The sequence below is a fragment of the Populus euphratica genome, unplaced genomic scaffold (genome assembly GCF_000495115.2).
Source record: "Populus euphratica unplaced genomic scaffold, PopEup_1.0 scaffold169.1, whole genome shotgun sequence".
In the NCBI taxonomy this organism is placed as follows: domain Eukaryota; kingdom Viridiplantae; phylum Streptophyta; class Magnoliopsida; order Malpighiales; family Salicaceae; genus Populus; species Populus euphratica.
In genome coordinates, this window is record NW_011500053.1 from 275,049 (window position 1) to 291,241 (window position 16,193).

At 32.9% G+C, this 16,193-nt stretch overlaps 1 protein-coding gene across 1 annotated transcript; it reads left to right on the top strand.

The window, feature by feature from the left end:
* The first annotated feature begins 77 nt into the window (after window positions 1–77).
* LOC105107752 (uncharacterized) lies at window positions 78–10,487 on the top strand. Its single transcript, XM_011001791.1, has 15 exons — window positions 78–275; window positions 477–653; window positions 760–820; window positions 1,178–2,678; window positions 2,783–2,814; window positions 4,026–4,158; window positions 4,455–4,552; window positions 5,854–5,898; window positions 6,841–6,946; window positions 7,508–7,634; window positions 7,731–7,846; window positions 8,080–8,156; window positions 8,514–8,648; window positions 9,615–9,683; window positions 9,960–10,487. The coding sequence occupies exons 2-15, from the start codon at window positions 526–528 to the stop codon at window positions 10,230–10,232; spliced, it is 2,901 nt and encodes a 966-aa protein (XP_011000093.1). The 5' UTR covers window positions 78–275; window positions 477–525; the 3' UTR covers window positions 10,233–10,487.
* Window positions 10,488–16,193: the final 5,706 nt, after the last annotated feature.

The following is a 16,193-nucleotide window of genomic DNA, read 5'->3' on the forward strand; positions in this document are numbered from 1 at the left end:
CGGGGAAAAAAGGAAAAATAGCAGGGACACGTATATCTTGAAAATAATAGAAAAAGGTGGGTCAACGTCTAAAAAACCTTTTCCCATTAGAGTGATGACAGCAAATCCCAAAGCTTTCTTTCTCTCCCTCTCATTGGAAAGCTAAAAAGAGCAAATGCCTCACCTTACTTCTCGTAAAACTTTTCTGTACTTTGCGTCTCTCAGACTCGCTGTACCATTATCATTATGAAGAAAGTCTCAATCTTTTCCACTTAGCTTATGTATGCTTCATTGAGGTCAGCAAGCAACATTTTCCCTCTTATTTCCCAACTTAGCTTCAAATCATCTACTATTTATTATTTCCTGTCTCATCCCATGAATCAAATTTATTTTAGTAGTCCCAGTTTTTATTGATTTTGAATCCATTCTTGTTTCTGTGAATAAACGACAACCAACCATAACCATTATAGTACTCCATCTTGTTTACGTTTTTACAGGAAGGAGGGAAGAAGGAAACAGAGAAGAGGGTATTTATATTTTTTATAAATGGGAACCATTTTGATGCCCGGGGCCACATTGGGGATCCTACAACAGAAAAACGTTAATTTTGTTTCAAGTTTGTGTCTTGTTCACCACCATTCTCTCATCTTTCCTCCTGCGCGAACAAGGAAAAGGTTTTATTTATTTATTCTTGTTTGATGTTCTCTTTGTCTTCTAATTGTTTAAGTTTGAGGTTGTCCATCTCAAGTCTTGATGGTTTTTAATTTGGGTTTCTTGCAGGAGACTGTTGAGTAATGGCAACTGGAATCGGAAGTCGAGAACCGTTGTTTTTTCAACTGCGGTAAGCATGCATGCATCCATCGATTGGTTTTATAAGTTTTTGCTGTTTTGATGTGTGCACAAGATTAGTATTTCTTTTATGTGGAGAGTGTTTTGTAAATACATGATGGGTCTGTGTATTTGGTTTAGAGAATTTAAGTGGGACATTGGAATTGTTATGAAATGCGTTTGGAGTTGATGGGCTCATTTGCTGAAGAAAATTGACAAAATTGGCTTGTGCAAGTATTAAATTGTTTTTTTAGTATGAAGTCGTTGCTATTATTATATTATTGAATGATTTGATGTGAAAGTGGAGAGGGTATGTTCTGAGGGATAGAAAAGAGACTCATAGTGGTTGGTTGCTATATGTCTGTGGCAGGATGATTTCAATGACAGCTCTGCTAATATGGTTAATGATGATGATGGTTTTATGTTACGAGGAACTGAGGACTTGGTGATAGAAGAAAACGAATTAGTTGCAACTAAGAAAGCTCTTTCTGAGGCTCGGGCCAGACAGGAAGCCATTGAAAAAGAAAGGGATCAGTTGCTTGAAGAGTTGGCTCAGTCCCAGGCTAAACAAAAAGAGCATGTTGCGACCATATTGCGTGACAAGGAAGTTGCTATTACAGAACTTGAGGCTGCCAAATCTCTGTTCCACAATAAGCTTCAGGAGTCAGTGGAAGAGAAGTTCACCCTAGAATCTAAACTGGTTTTAGCAAAACAAGATGCTGTTGAACTCGCTGTACAAGTTGAAAAGCTGGCGGAGATTGCTTTCCAGCAGGCAACATCTCATATACTTGAAGATGCCCAACGGAGAGTGTCAGCTGCTGAAACTTCTGCTGCTGAAGCTGCCTTTCATATTGAAGAACAAGTTAGAAATGCAACTGAAGGGACCATATTGTCAATTGTCGAACAGTCAAAAGATGCTATAGATAAGGCCTTGGATGTGGCAGAAAAAGCTGGTGACTATGCTACAAGAGCTGTGGCAGTCTTTACTGATGGCATTAATCCTGTTGATGAGATTGCATCAGTTCAATCTGAAAATATTAAGTTACAAGGAATTGTAAATGATCTGGAATCTCAATTATTGATCACAAGAAATGATATAGTTAAGTTGAAGGTGGAGTTAGAACAGGTCAATGCACAAGCAATAGCATCCAAACTCCGTGCTGAAGATGCTGAGAAAGGTCTGCTTGAATTTCAGGAATCAAACAGGGAAATGACTATCCAGCGGGAAGAGGAAATCAACTCTTTGCTGGAGAAAATGAAGAAAGATGCTGCTGAAAAAAAGGAGGCTGCATCCAAGGCATTTAAGGCTGAGTTGGAAAGCATCAAGGCTGCTATCAAAGCTGCCAAAGAAACAGCACATTCGAGAAATGAGGCATACGTGAGAAGATGTGAAGCATTGCAGAGATCATTGAGGGCCTCTGAAGCTGCTTCAAAGATGTGGAAACACAGAGCAGAAATTGCAGAGTCACTATTAATAAAGGAGGAAGAGGATGAAGATGCCATCTATATAGTCAATGGTGGGCGTATAGACCTCTTGACAGATGATGATTCACAGAAATGGAAACTGTTGAGTGATGGTCCTCGTAGAGAGACACCTCAGTGGATGGCAAGGAGGATAAGAAGCATCCGTCCCAAGTTTCCGCCAAGAAAGATTGATGTATCTGAAGCATTGACATCAAATTTTAGACCACTGGACTTGCCCAAACCTGATGAAGTGTGGTCAATTGCTCAAGAAAAGCTTAAGGAAAGGGATACACTTATTGAACACGTAATTGAGAAAGAAACAATAGAGAAGAAGCGAAAGGCTCTAGAACGTGCTCTTCAACGGAAGACCATACAATGGCAGAAGACCCCTGAGGAAACAAAATTAGGTAAGTTCAATTTTTCCATCAGTGCCTCATTTGATATTATTTAAATAACATAATTCAACAACAAGGTCTGCATCTGACTTATTGAAAGCAATGCCTTAATGCAGAGCCAGGAACTGGAACAGGACGTGAGATTGTGGTTAGTACCGTCTGCAGATTAGATTTGAAAACTGATGAATGCATTAATTCTCTCGTCCTCCCTTCATGAATGCATTAATTCTCTCGTCCTCCCCTCAGCTCGTAGTGTTTTATATATGTAGCGTTTTTCTAAGGGGAAATGGACTCCAAACTTGAACCATTTTAGTTAAGCTAGGCTTGCCATGAGACCACTCACATGAATGGGGTGGGACCGACCAAATTGAGATTGTGGGGACTACATCACTTGGTGAATGTGGACTATTGGTGAGCCAGGCTCGCCTAATAATTCCTTGGTCAGGCATTAGGTGGAGGTGCCTTGTCCACCTCTGTCTACATGGCCACTTCTTGAAAGATTAGAGCTCTACAACCTTCTTGACATTTTGCAATTCGTACTAGTAGTTCAAGCTTCACTGTTCTAAATACACAAGTTTTTTCCATCTTAAAAGACAGTAATGAACTTAAAGCATCCAGTGCCCACTTAATGGCTGAAACTTACGGTTCTTAAATCATTTGAGGACGTTGTCATCCCCACTTAAATCTTGTTGCTGATATTGTCATAAGCCTTGATTTTCCATTTTCAATTACTTTGGCTTCTGGACTGTCAGGATTTCTTCCATCCTCATATTCTGCATCTATATAGATTTTCCTTTTAAATACAATCAATTATACTACATTATGCTTACCACAGAGCATTCACTTTAACTTGATATGTATGAATTGATAATTTGTGAAGAATAGATGAATTTATTGACGAGTGGATGAAAAGAATTGTGTGCTGGAATGTAGAAGTAAAAGTGATGAGGGGAACAATATTCAATCGATCATTTGTTTTCTTCTTTCTTTGTTTCTAGCAAGAGGCTGGTAATGTTCCCCTTTTCAGCATATTTTAGTGTTCATTGGTTATGCCTACACGAGCCATAAATATGGTGGCAAACTGACTTGATCTGCTCCAAGAAGTGTTTTTTTCCAGGAAAATGATCTTGCTTGTCTTGGAGAGGGTCACTCGCTGAAGTGATCAAGTTAGGGATTTTGAGGGCATGTTTGTCTTGGCTCTTAAATAAACCTAGTTCTAGGTTTTTGTCTGGAGTTCATTTGAAATTTTTGAATTTAAGGATTGTTTAGTTTATTTTCCAGCTGCTTCCTCTATGCCTGTTGCATCCAGGTTTTGTAAACACATTTGTCTTGATGATTCTTAATTTACCACTTTTGAAGTTTCAAGGTTTCAATTGGGAAAGCTGGAGAAAGCAGTGGTACCTGGATTTAGCTCCTAAAGCTGCTGATTTATCTCGATGTGGAGTAACAGCAGTTTGGCTCCCTCCACCAACAGAATCTGTTGCTCCTCAAGGTTTAGCTCTTTGTTTTTCTTTCCTTTGTCTGTGTCATTGCCTTCTTATCAATGCACACACACTTTTCCTGAGAAAATGAGGTAGTCATGAACATATCTTTTCATATAAAATTACCATGCGTCATTTTCATCCTGTATATGTAACAATAAATGCTGTGTGCATTTGAGAAATGGGCATTTTTGTGCCTAGGAATAAGGATATAGTCTAGGAAGCAGTGCCAGCTTTGTGTTAAGATTTTTGTTCATTATGCTTTGATTTATGGACTTGCGTTCTGTAATTGCTCACTAATATGCAGGTTATATGCCTTCTGATCTCTACAACTTGAACTCAGCATATGGTTCTGTGGAAGAACTGAAACACTGCATAGAGGAAATGCATTCTCAAGATCTTCTGGTATGTTTTGGTTGTCTTCTGGATAATAACTAGACCTTTCTAAGGAAAATTAGACCTTCACCTCGCATCTCAATTTTTGTTGTATTTTTCATGGTAATGATTTGTGAATTACATGGAATGACTTTTATATTACATTTTCCTGAATCAGAAACTTAATTTATTCTTAGAAAAAAAGTTGTCAGTTAGAAAAGGAACAAGTGCATGGTAATTCATTTGGTGGGACCAGCAGCGTGAAATTTATATGTTTCCTTTGACTTTGGAAAACATAATGCTTTTTGTCAAGGGGGAAAACCACTTAAATGGTTTCTATAAAAGTAAAATATATATATATATATGATTTATAAGTATCATTACTTGCTGCGAGATTTGTTTCTAAAAATGCTTATTAATTATTGTAGAAATCTTTATGTTGGTTTTTTTGCCAAAGATTAAGTGTTATTTGCATACTTTAAATAAGGCCATGTTTATTTGTTGTAAAGTAGTTTCCATGGAAAGTGAATTATTTTCTGATGTTTGATAGTGTCATGAAAAATGTGTTAGAAAATATTTTCTAATATTTGGTTATATCATGGTAAATAAGTTAAAAAATAACTTATTAATATTTTTTTCAAGTTTATTGAAAGAATGGAAACAAAATCTAACAAATAAAAAAGTTGAAGTAGGATAAAATTGAAAAAAAAATCTAATTTCATAAATTATTTCAAATAAAATAATTAACAATCAAAATAATAAAAACAAAATTTGATAGATAAAAAAGTTGAAAGATGATGAAATTAAAAAAATATAATTACATAAATTATTTCAAATAAAATAAATACAATAAAAAAATGGAAAAACAAACAAATCTGATAGATAAAAGATTTCAATTAAGAAAAGAAATAGATAAAATTAATATAAAAATCAAATTATAAGAGACAAAATTGAAAAAAAAAAGATTCAAAACAAAACATATAGCAATTAAAAGATTAAGGACCAAATTTGATATAAATAACAAATAACAATATATTTTTTAATTTTTCACAACTTCTAAAAAATGTTTTCTGCTCAAAATAAAAGGGAAATATTTTTTTGAAAACCAAACCAAATTTTTCATTGACTGAAAAGTATTTTTTGGTGACCAACTTTTATATATGTTGAAAAAATACAAGAAAGTTTGGAAAATATTTTCCAAGAAACAACTTTCCATGAAACAAATCATCTATATTGTCATGACAAGCCTTATGATATTAATTTCCTTGCTATGCTTTTTTCGGGTTGTTATTCATACTTGGCATATGGTGTTGATTGGATTGATATTATAGGCCCTGGGAGATGTTGTACTCAATCATCGATGTGCGCAGAAACAGGTAAACCTCTTTGTTATAGTATTATTGCTATTTTTTTTTTAATGTCCTTACTGTTCTTTTGATTTTCAAGCTTCATCTATATTGTCATGACCGTTCAACAACATTTTAAACATGTTCCCTCTTTTGGCACAACAAACCTCATTCAGATCATGTGTTTGGCCAAATGCTTAATTAGCCATCCAAACTTAAGTGGTTTTGTGTCTCTTTTGCTTTCACTGAGCTAATTAAAAGGCCTGGGGTAGGCAGCTAGAGTTCTTCTGTTTTCCTTAATTTTTGATAAAAGAAGAAAATCAAAGTAATTGAAGTACAAAAGGAATAAGCATCCTCTAATTGATTGCAAAAAAATATCTATGTAAAGGGCTGTTCATTCTCCTTGAATATTGGCTGAAGCAACTGTAATGAAACCTCTTAGAGCTGAACACCTTCAAGAAGCCATACAAGTCACCCTATCCCGAAGTACTTGATTATATAAGCTATGGTTATTGAGCATTAGGGTATTACTTTCCATCCATCCAAATATACCAAGAAATTGCAAGCATGAACATCTAAAAAGCGTTTTACCATCTTTCTTCATCTTGGAACCTGAAAACCATAAAACCTGCAAACTATTTGGCAAACCACAGCTCATCCGTTGTCCTTTTTACTATTGATTTTCTGCGACTTAAATTTTTGCAGGCCTTGTCAGGAAATGGGTTAGGTTTTCCATGTCTGGTTTACACCCATTATGCAAAAACTTAACTGTCTGGAAAAAATAATATCAGTATAATAATGTTTCAAGCATCGCATAATGCTGATACTCTTCCTTGTATATAAGACCCATCTACTCTTTGCAAACCTTGTTAAATACATGGAGTCTAGGGTTGAGAAACTTCTTTGAAGTTGCACTTCCTAATGAGTACATTGTGCCATCTCTTAATAAATTAATCTTCTCTGCGATTTCAGAGTCCAAATGGTGTTTGGAACATTTATGGTGGAAAGCTTGCATGGGGTCCTGAAGCAATTGTGTGTGATGATCCAAATTTCCAGGGTAAAGGAAATCCTTCAAGCGGTACGCAGACTTCAACATTCTTCTTTGATGAATGAAAAGTACATGGTAGAATGATATCCAGCTGACCAATTTAACACCTTAAAATCTACATTCTATGCCCTTTGAAGATCATCAAATTCTACCTGTTTTTGAGCTATACCTGTGCCGCAGTCCTTATCTTGATCAGGAGCAATATAGTCCCAATGCTGTCAATAGAAGCTAATCTTGAATTTTGGTAAATGATAAATATACTGAAGACCACAAACACAAAAAGGGCACAAAAGAAATAGCCATCAAATTGCATATAGTTATGCACCTATGCCATCGTGTGTGTTCATGAAAATTTCATTTTAAAAATTATGGTTGCATTGCTCATGAACTCTTACTGGCACCTGTGTGCATCTTGTTATCATCATCTGCTATTCCATGTAATTTTTGCTCATGAAATATTTTATCCCAAAGGTTAAATTTATAGGTGGTTTGGACCCAAGGTTTTCTATATATATACATGGAACGAAGTACTGGTGCTAGTGCTACCACCAGATGACATGACAATTTTACTATTTGTTGAGCTCGGTATAGGTGATGTCTTCCATGCTGCTCCAAACATTGACCATTCCCAGGACTTTGTGAGAAGAGATATAAAGGATTGGCTAAATTGGCTTCGAAATGATATTGGTTTTGATGGTTGGCGCCTTGACTTTGTAAGGTGAGTGCCTTGTTGACACCTTTTAATCCACCTGTAATTTCAAAAATTTTCTCTAGTAAATTATTGGGACACTGAAATTTGTTTTTGAGTTTGCAGGGGCTTCTCTGGCACATATGTTAAAGAATATATTGAAGCTTCAAAACCTGCGTTTGCTATTGGAGAATACTGGGATAGTTTAGCTTATGAACATGGTAGCTTGTGTTACAATCAAGGTAATCTTTGATAACTATAGATCTAATATGTACTTTAGGGGAAACATATGGATGAGTTCATGTACTTCCAGAAAGACAGAACTAAGAATTTCCATTTAATTATTTCAGTAGACTTCTAAGCTAACTTCTATACCTAAAAGTTTTTACTGCTGCTAATTTCCTTTGCATGTATGTAGTTTCATCTTAGCTTAGAAGTATCTTGTGTAATAATCCCAGCCTGCCTGTCTGCCTAGATGTTCATCGTCAGAGGATAGTCAATTGGATCAATGCCACAGGAGGTACTTCTTCAGCGTTTGATGTCACCACAAAGGTACTTTCTTAACAATGTTTGGAATATCTAGTCTTATGTATTCTATAACCTTCTGCATTGTATATCATGTTAACCAAAAATCATCAGCTTTTCCCATATACATTGAGGTACTATAGTGAAATGGCTTTAATAGAATGTGAAAGCAGAATGAATGTGACTCGAAGGCCTATTAGATAATCTGGCTACATTGGACAAGTTCAGTTGCTGCTTAGGATATGGGTAAATCAAGATGCCCTTTAAGCATTGCATACAATTTAATTATCTTATGATGCAATCATACGAGATAATATTGCTCTCCTTATTCAACAATAAACTCATGTATTTATTTCTTTTTTCTTTTTTTTTGATGTTTTGTAGGGAATACTGCACTCTGCTCTGCACAACCAATATTGGAGACTAATTGATCCCCAAGGAAAACCAACTGGAGTGATGGGATGGTGGCCCTCACGTGCTGTCACTTTTTTGGAGAACCATGACACAGGATCAACTCAGGTTCATCGTCTTTCTGATTCAAATTTTCCAATTGGCACATTGTTCTTGTGGGATAATTTAATGGCACTAATAAAGTCATCACTAGTTTGAGCCTCGCAAATATAATTTCCCTTTATCTTGGCTTAATGGTCTTGTATGTTGCACATTTGCTTCATTTCTATTTTACTTGGTGTTGGTAAATGATAAAATAATTTGGCTAACAAATATTTGATAACTAATGAAATTGTGTTCAAGGGACATGGTTGTCTTGTTGTTCAGGATTTTGAAGTTATTCCTAAAATCATTGGCATTCATGTGTCATGACAACTATTTAAACTGCATGCTTGTGAAAGTGAACAAAGAATCAATTGGTTGGTAGCCCAAGTGCAAGGAGTCTTTAGAGGTCTTGATTTGAATCCTACCGCCTCCCCTCCCTTGGATCTAAAAACAAATACAGAAGTGAAAATAAAAATAAAAATAAAGAGAAAGAAAGATACAGGTGGGCTCTGTAAGTTATGGAAGCGGTCCATCTGCAATTTAATGTAAATGATTGATGATACACGCATGTTGCGTTGTCTTTAAGTTTCATCCCTTTGGTTGATAGAGAGTTCATGTTATTCCAAGTTGGAATATGGTGCCATCTGGTTTATGATTAATCCAAGTGATTTGGATTCGTTAACCAGTGATCTTTTCAACTGAATGAAATGATGTGGTAGTAGTGATCAAACATGCAGCAGCCTGTAGGTCTCATGTCTTTCAGATAACTCTTTTCTCGCTAATGTCTGATTGAAAATTCTTATCTTATTTGAAGTTTGGTAATTTATTAATTTTTGTACTTTATTTTAATGCTTTCTGGTTTGATGTTCAAACTGTGGCATTATTAGCATTTGTCTGCATCGTCAACTTGGTCTACTTCAAGTCCGTTTTGAACTACTAATGAAGTTTCGAGACCAGATAAATGAACTCTGTGCTTCTCTGTTTTGCCAGGGTCACTGGCCATTTCCTCGAGATAAGCTGACACAAGGATATGCATACATTTTAACCCATCCGGGAACGGTGAGTTCTATATCAATTGCCAAGTTGTTATGAAACATGTGTCCATGAAGTTTTTGGCCGTGCACTACAAAAATTTTGTTTTCTATATCATAAGTGAAGCAACAAGAAGTTTGGCTATATTGTTGTTTCAACTATGGGTCGTATTTTTATTTTACTTGCTGAACTCTGCTCCCACCTCCTCCAAACCAACCTCCTCAAAGCCAATAAAGGTGAAAAATGATTAACAGCATGTCTTTTCAGTTTTCTAATATGGACTTTTCCCCTTCATTTTTTCAGCCCACAATATTTTATGATCACTTCTATGATTTTGGCTTCCGCGATGTCATCACTGAGCTTATTGAGGCTCGAAGACGGGCTGGGATCCATTGTCGGAGCTCTGTCAAGATATACCATGCTAACAATGAAGGTTATGTTGCACAAATAGGTGATACACTAGTGATGAAGCTTGGACATTTTGATTGGAACCCCTCAAAGGAAAATAATCTGGATGGAAGTTGGCAAAAATTTGTGGACAAAGGATCAGATTATCAATTGTGGTTGAGACAATAGTTTGATCGACAGATGAAAGTAAGAATTTCCATGTTATACCTTCTAAACATTGCTGAAAACATCAATCAATAATTGTTAGCTTCTTGCAAGAGGGATAATTGTATATGGCTCTAATAGACCTATTGACAATCTAAACTAAAATCTCATTTATACTTAGAATCCAAAAAAATAAGAGGTTCTCCTGAATGCAGAAAAACACAATTCTTTATATTCCTGTAAGGTGTTATGAATCCAAGGTGCTGCTGATTTGAACCTGATGTGTTTGCATTGTTCATCTTCCTTGACTCTTGAGATTTATATCCTTTCATTGTTCTGTATTATTCAACCATGATTTTTCCTGTGGATTGACATTGGTTATGTTCCTTTGTATGTGAATATTCTATCATGGTAGATTTTTGTACCATTGTATCGAATTGGCAATGTCCATGCCATGATTCAGGAGACTTGAAACATTTTGCCAGCAAAGTCTTTAGTGAAAGACTCGAGTCAAACTTTCTACTTCGAATCATTTGCATTTATCTTGTTTTTCTTTTAGTCCTTTTTCACTGCAACTAGATTCAAATGTCACGACCTAAAAGCCCGAGTATATTGTGTCTTTCTCTCGCCCAGTGGATACTTTACCCAAGCCATTTTGTTTTTAAATCAATTTTTCAAAAAAGTAATTTCAATTTTTTTAAAAAAAACAAACACCTCTATCCATAAATCATAACATTATAAAATAAATAACAAATATACTAAGAGGCATGGAGGATTCATTGTAGCCTCTTTGTGATGATTTTTTGGTTCTTCACGTGAAAAATTGCTGGTTGGTATTTTTACCTTTTTATATATGATGTATTAGGTATTATGAATTATTTGAGAGTACTTTGGTCGATTTAATATATTTATAAACAAATAAAAATATTTTTAAATGAAAAAATAAAGGTTCCAAGTAGGGTTGTCATATTTTAACATTGAATTATTTAATAATTAAGTTTTATAATTTTATTTAATTTATTTTTTATCGAGGTTAGTAGCATGACTAGGTCATAATTATTAGAATTGATCTAGGTAGACTTATCGAGGTCACCCTGGTAGCTTGATTAGGTCATAATTATTAGAAATAATTATTAGAATTGATCTAGGTAGACTTTAATAAAGTTTTTTATTCAATTTTGTGTTTTGATCCAGATAGACTTGAATAAAGTTTTTTCATTATTTTTAAATTAGTAAAGTTTATGTTTTAGATTTTTTTTTCAGTTATTATATTTTCATTTGATTTATTAAGTATTGGTCTTCAAACTTTTTCTTCTGCATTTCTTTCTATAAGATTATTTTATTTTTATGTTTAAAGTCACCAAATTTGCAAGTTAACTTGATTTAACTGTTTTTTTTTTTAATTTTACTTTTTAATATTTATTGGTCTTCAAACTTTTTCTTCTGCATTTCTTTCTACAAGATTATTTTATTTTTATGTTTAAAGTCACCAAATTTACAAGTTAACTTGATTTAGCTGATTTTTTTTTTAATTTTACTTTTTAATATTGAGTTATTTGATAATTTAGATAAGTTAATCAATTTTTTTATTATTTTTTTATAGTTTATTTTTTTAATAAAGTTATTTGATAATTTAGATAATTTAATCAAATTTTTTTATTTTTTTATTGTTATTTTTTTATAGTTTATTTTTTTAATAATATTATTTAAATTATCAATTAAACCAATTACTCAGGCTTTCAATTCCATTTCCTTTGTATTTTTTTTTTACATTGAATTTTTTTCCTAGCACTAGCAAATTTAGTGATCTACTAAAAGCTAATAAGAAAATTAACCCATTAGTTATGTTGACTTAACAATTATATGAAGGCATATTATCTTTAACCACTAGATTTGATTATTAAAATAATCTTGTATTATAAATTTTTATGGTAATATATAGCTACTCTACATTATTTTAAAACATGCATCTCCTTTTTTCATTTTATAATTCTTATTAACAACCATTCACTTTTTCATTATATTTTGTCACATAATGATAAAACAAGATTTTATATATATATATATATATCCTTATGCCATATATTCTAATCAATATTTGTGAAATACCTTTTCATTTTATTTTAATTACATATATTAAATCTAGTTCCTTGACGGCCAAGCCAGTTCCTCTATAAATGCAGACCCACCCTCCCCTCCTCTCTTCCATATCTATACTTTCAACCGAATCGTAGTGGCAAAAAATCCCTGAAATCTCAAGAATATTTAGAGGAACAAATTCATGGCCAGAAATGGAGAGATCGATAACTATAGAGATTGTTGTAAGGATTGTAAGGCAAACACTTATATTGTTGTTGATCACTGCACTGGGAACACAACCTGCAGCGACTGTGGATTAGTTCTTGAATCTTGCTACATCGATGAGATTGCTGAATGGTGAACCGTCAACGATGATAACAATGATAAAGATCCGAATCGTGTCGGTTATAACGTAGACCCTCTTTTAAGCCAAGGCAACCTAACAACCTTAATCTCCAACAACAAGGGTGATCATGCAATTCCCAAGTGGCAGAACGGTGTATCAAACTCTGACAGGGTTCTCTTCCAAGGTTTTGACATCATTGAAATTATTGCTAATAGGTTAGGACTTATATAGCCTATCAAAGATAGGGCTAAAGAGATATTCAAGAAGATAGAAGAACATAATGCTTGTATTATGAGGAAGAGGGATTCAATATGTGTGGTCTGTTTGTTCATATCCAGTAGAGAGAATAAGTTGTCGAGGACATTGAATGAAATAAGCAGTGTTGTTTATGGGGTGACCAAGAAGAAAATTAACAAAGTTGTACAGTCTATAAAGAGGCATGTAAAGTTGGAGGATATGTGAACCTTGAATCCTAGTGAACTTGTAAGGAGGTTTTGTTCAAATCTTGGAATGAAAAATCATGCTGTCAAGGCTGTGCATGAAGTTGTTGAGAAAATGCAAGATGTTGATATAAGGAAGAACCCTAAGTCCGTGTTGGCTGCCATTATTTACACAATCACTCAGCTTTCTGACGAGAAGAAACCTCTTCAAGGTCTGACTTCTCTTTAAATATTTATTATTTATTATTATACCTATGATTTAATCCTTGCCTACTTCTTGTTGAGAAAACATAATTATATGATACAAGCAGTTTTTTTTTGTACGCATAACCTTGTTTTAATTTGATCGTGAAACTAATAGATAGCCCTATTTTTTGTTTTTTGCTTTATTTAAGTGAGCTATATATATATATAGATATTTATTTGGTACATCAGACCAATTTCTATTCTTAATATAATATATGAAATTTATTTTTTATTTTCTTTTTATTTTTATTTTTATGGGATCACCATAGTTTAATCAATGATCGATGCCACCCTAATTTAGACCAATAGGTTCAATTATTAATCAAGTTAATCATGTAGGAAAGTCCTGCTTGATCCTTGTTTAATTACTTGTTAATCACACATACAAGGATTTGAAAGTGGTGATATGGATTACAGATATCTCATTGGCAACTGATGTTGCAAAAGCAACCATCAAGAAGTCCTTCAAAGACATATCTCCTCTTGTTTCCAGGCTAGTGCCAAAATGGTATGCTAGAGAGAAGGATATCAGGAAAATCCGCATCTCTTGAAATGGTAGTGCCAAGCAACTCAAGTAATATTGTCCTGTAACTAACCTTGTATGTAACAAATATTTTAAGTTGTTCTTAGCTAGCTTAAGCTTTTCAAGTTGCGGCAAAAGCTCTAGTGAAAGACAATTAACTTGATAGTTTTTCTGGCAAGTATTAAACAAGAGAGCCTTAGAAAAGTAAACCCTCCACCAAATTAAGGGGGGGAACGAGAACATTAGCTCTCCTCCTACATGACAGAGAGAACAAGTTGGCTAATGATAGAGAACTTCAATATTTTCTGTGGCGATTGCAAGAAAAACACTATAGTTGCTTTTGATCATTTATCTAGGGACACAATTTGTACAGACTTTGGACTTGTTGAGTCCCATTACATTGATTAAGTCTCCGAGTGGTTCATCTTCTCTGACAGAAGAAGTAGTAACAAGGATCTGGATCATGTTGGCAAGTTATCCAATATATTTATTATCTGATGGCATGAATCACTTAGCCTTTATCTCTGAAGCTAAAGTGTTATGGAAATCAATTCTAGAAGATGCTGCAGACTACAAATTAATAATAAACTAGTTAGAAAAATCTAGGAAAAGTCAAACAAACACCAAGAATGTTCTACCAAAGAAAGAATGCTTGTCAATTCAAAGAACACGAAGAATTGCCTAGTGTATTGTCTAAATTTGCAACAACTTGTAAGGCTGCTATAGTTGAAAAGTTTTTCCAAATTATTCTATTTATAGTGTGATTGTGATTGCTTTTTAAAGTGTTTTTTTCACTCAGAAATACATTAAAATAATATTTTTTATTTTTAAAAAAATATTATTAATATCAGCGCATCAAAATAATCTAAAAATATAATATATATATATATATATATATATATATTAATTTGAAGCAAAAAAAATAAAAAAAAATTATTTTTTTTCAAAAACACTTTTAAAATACAAAAACAAATAAAACCACATGCAACCATCATTACTACAAACCAATAAACAATATTATGCTTAAAATATCTAAAACTCTCTTATCGTAACATATCTTTCATTCAACTTTTAAAACTATAAATTAAGTTATCTTTTTACTAAAACAATGCAACTAAATATCTTCATTATCAATTCGTTTTCATTTTAACTCTTAGAATTTGAGATTATGTTAACAATTATAGTTTAAAGTGTTTTTGCTTAGAAATATATTAAAATATTTTTTTATTTTTTAAAAAAATATTTTTGAGATCAGCATATCAAAATAATCTAAAAATATTTAAAAAATAATTTTTAGAAAAAATAAAAATTTAAATTTAAAATAATATAATTTAAACCGGCATTCCCAAACAGATTCTTAATTACTAAAACATATAAACTACTCTAGAACTATCATCATAGCACAATTGATCATAAATTGGCATTTGGATATTATAGCCACCATAAACTCATCATAATCAATCTATATGCCACTGCTCTTTTTTTTTTTTATTGGAACATCTATGATATTGTGGAAAATATATGTGGAGGGAATTAACATTTCATAAAATATCTTTACTCTAGAAGAAGCATCACTCAAGGAGTTAGAGGTGAAAAGGCAAAAAAATGCTATATCTCTTTATTTGATTCAAAAGTCATTAGCTAATACAATTTTTTCAAGGATTACTAGAACTTCAACAACAAAGCAAGTGTAGGATATATTGTAGAAGGAGTTTCTTAGCAATTCTAAGGTATATATATCATGAGACCACTAAAAATTATTATGGAAGAATTAAAGTAGTGATTAATAAAATGAGATTTCTAGGAGAAAATATTACTGAACTTGTATAAAAAATTTTAGTTAGTGAAAGAAAATATAATTTTATAGCATTTTATTAATTTTATGGCCTCTGCCTCTGCCTGAGCCATAAAATTTGAGTTCTTTTTGTGATACTGATAGTAAAATTGACCGAAGGCAGAGGCCAAATTGCGAAATCATGGGAAGGCAATAACCGCTGGCCATGGTATAGTCTACACTTCATCAGCTGCAGTAATTGAAGTAAAACCATATTAAAATTTTAATATAATAATTTAATAAGGTTTTATTCTTATTTTTTAAATTATTATTTCTATATCTTTTTTCTCTATAATTTTTTTAAATTTAAGTTCTAAATTATTAATTAGTTAAGCAGGTAAGTAACTTTTTATGTTTTAATTATGTTTAATGTTTTAGGTGAGTTTTATTCATTTTTTTATTTATTTTCTTGTTTAATTTTAGTTTTATTCCTTAATAATATGATAATTTATGGATTTATTAAATTAATATGTGTATGTATAATATTATATACATATAAATACGAATTGAAATGAGT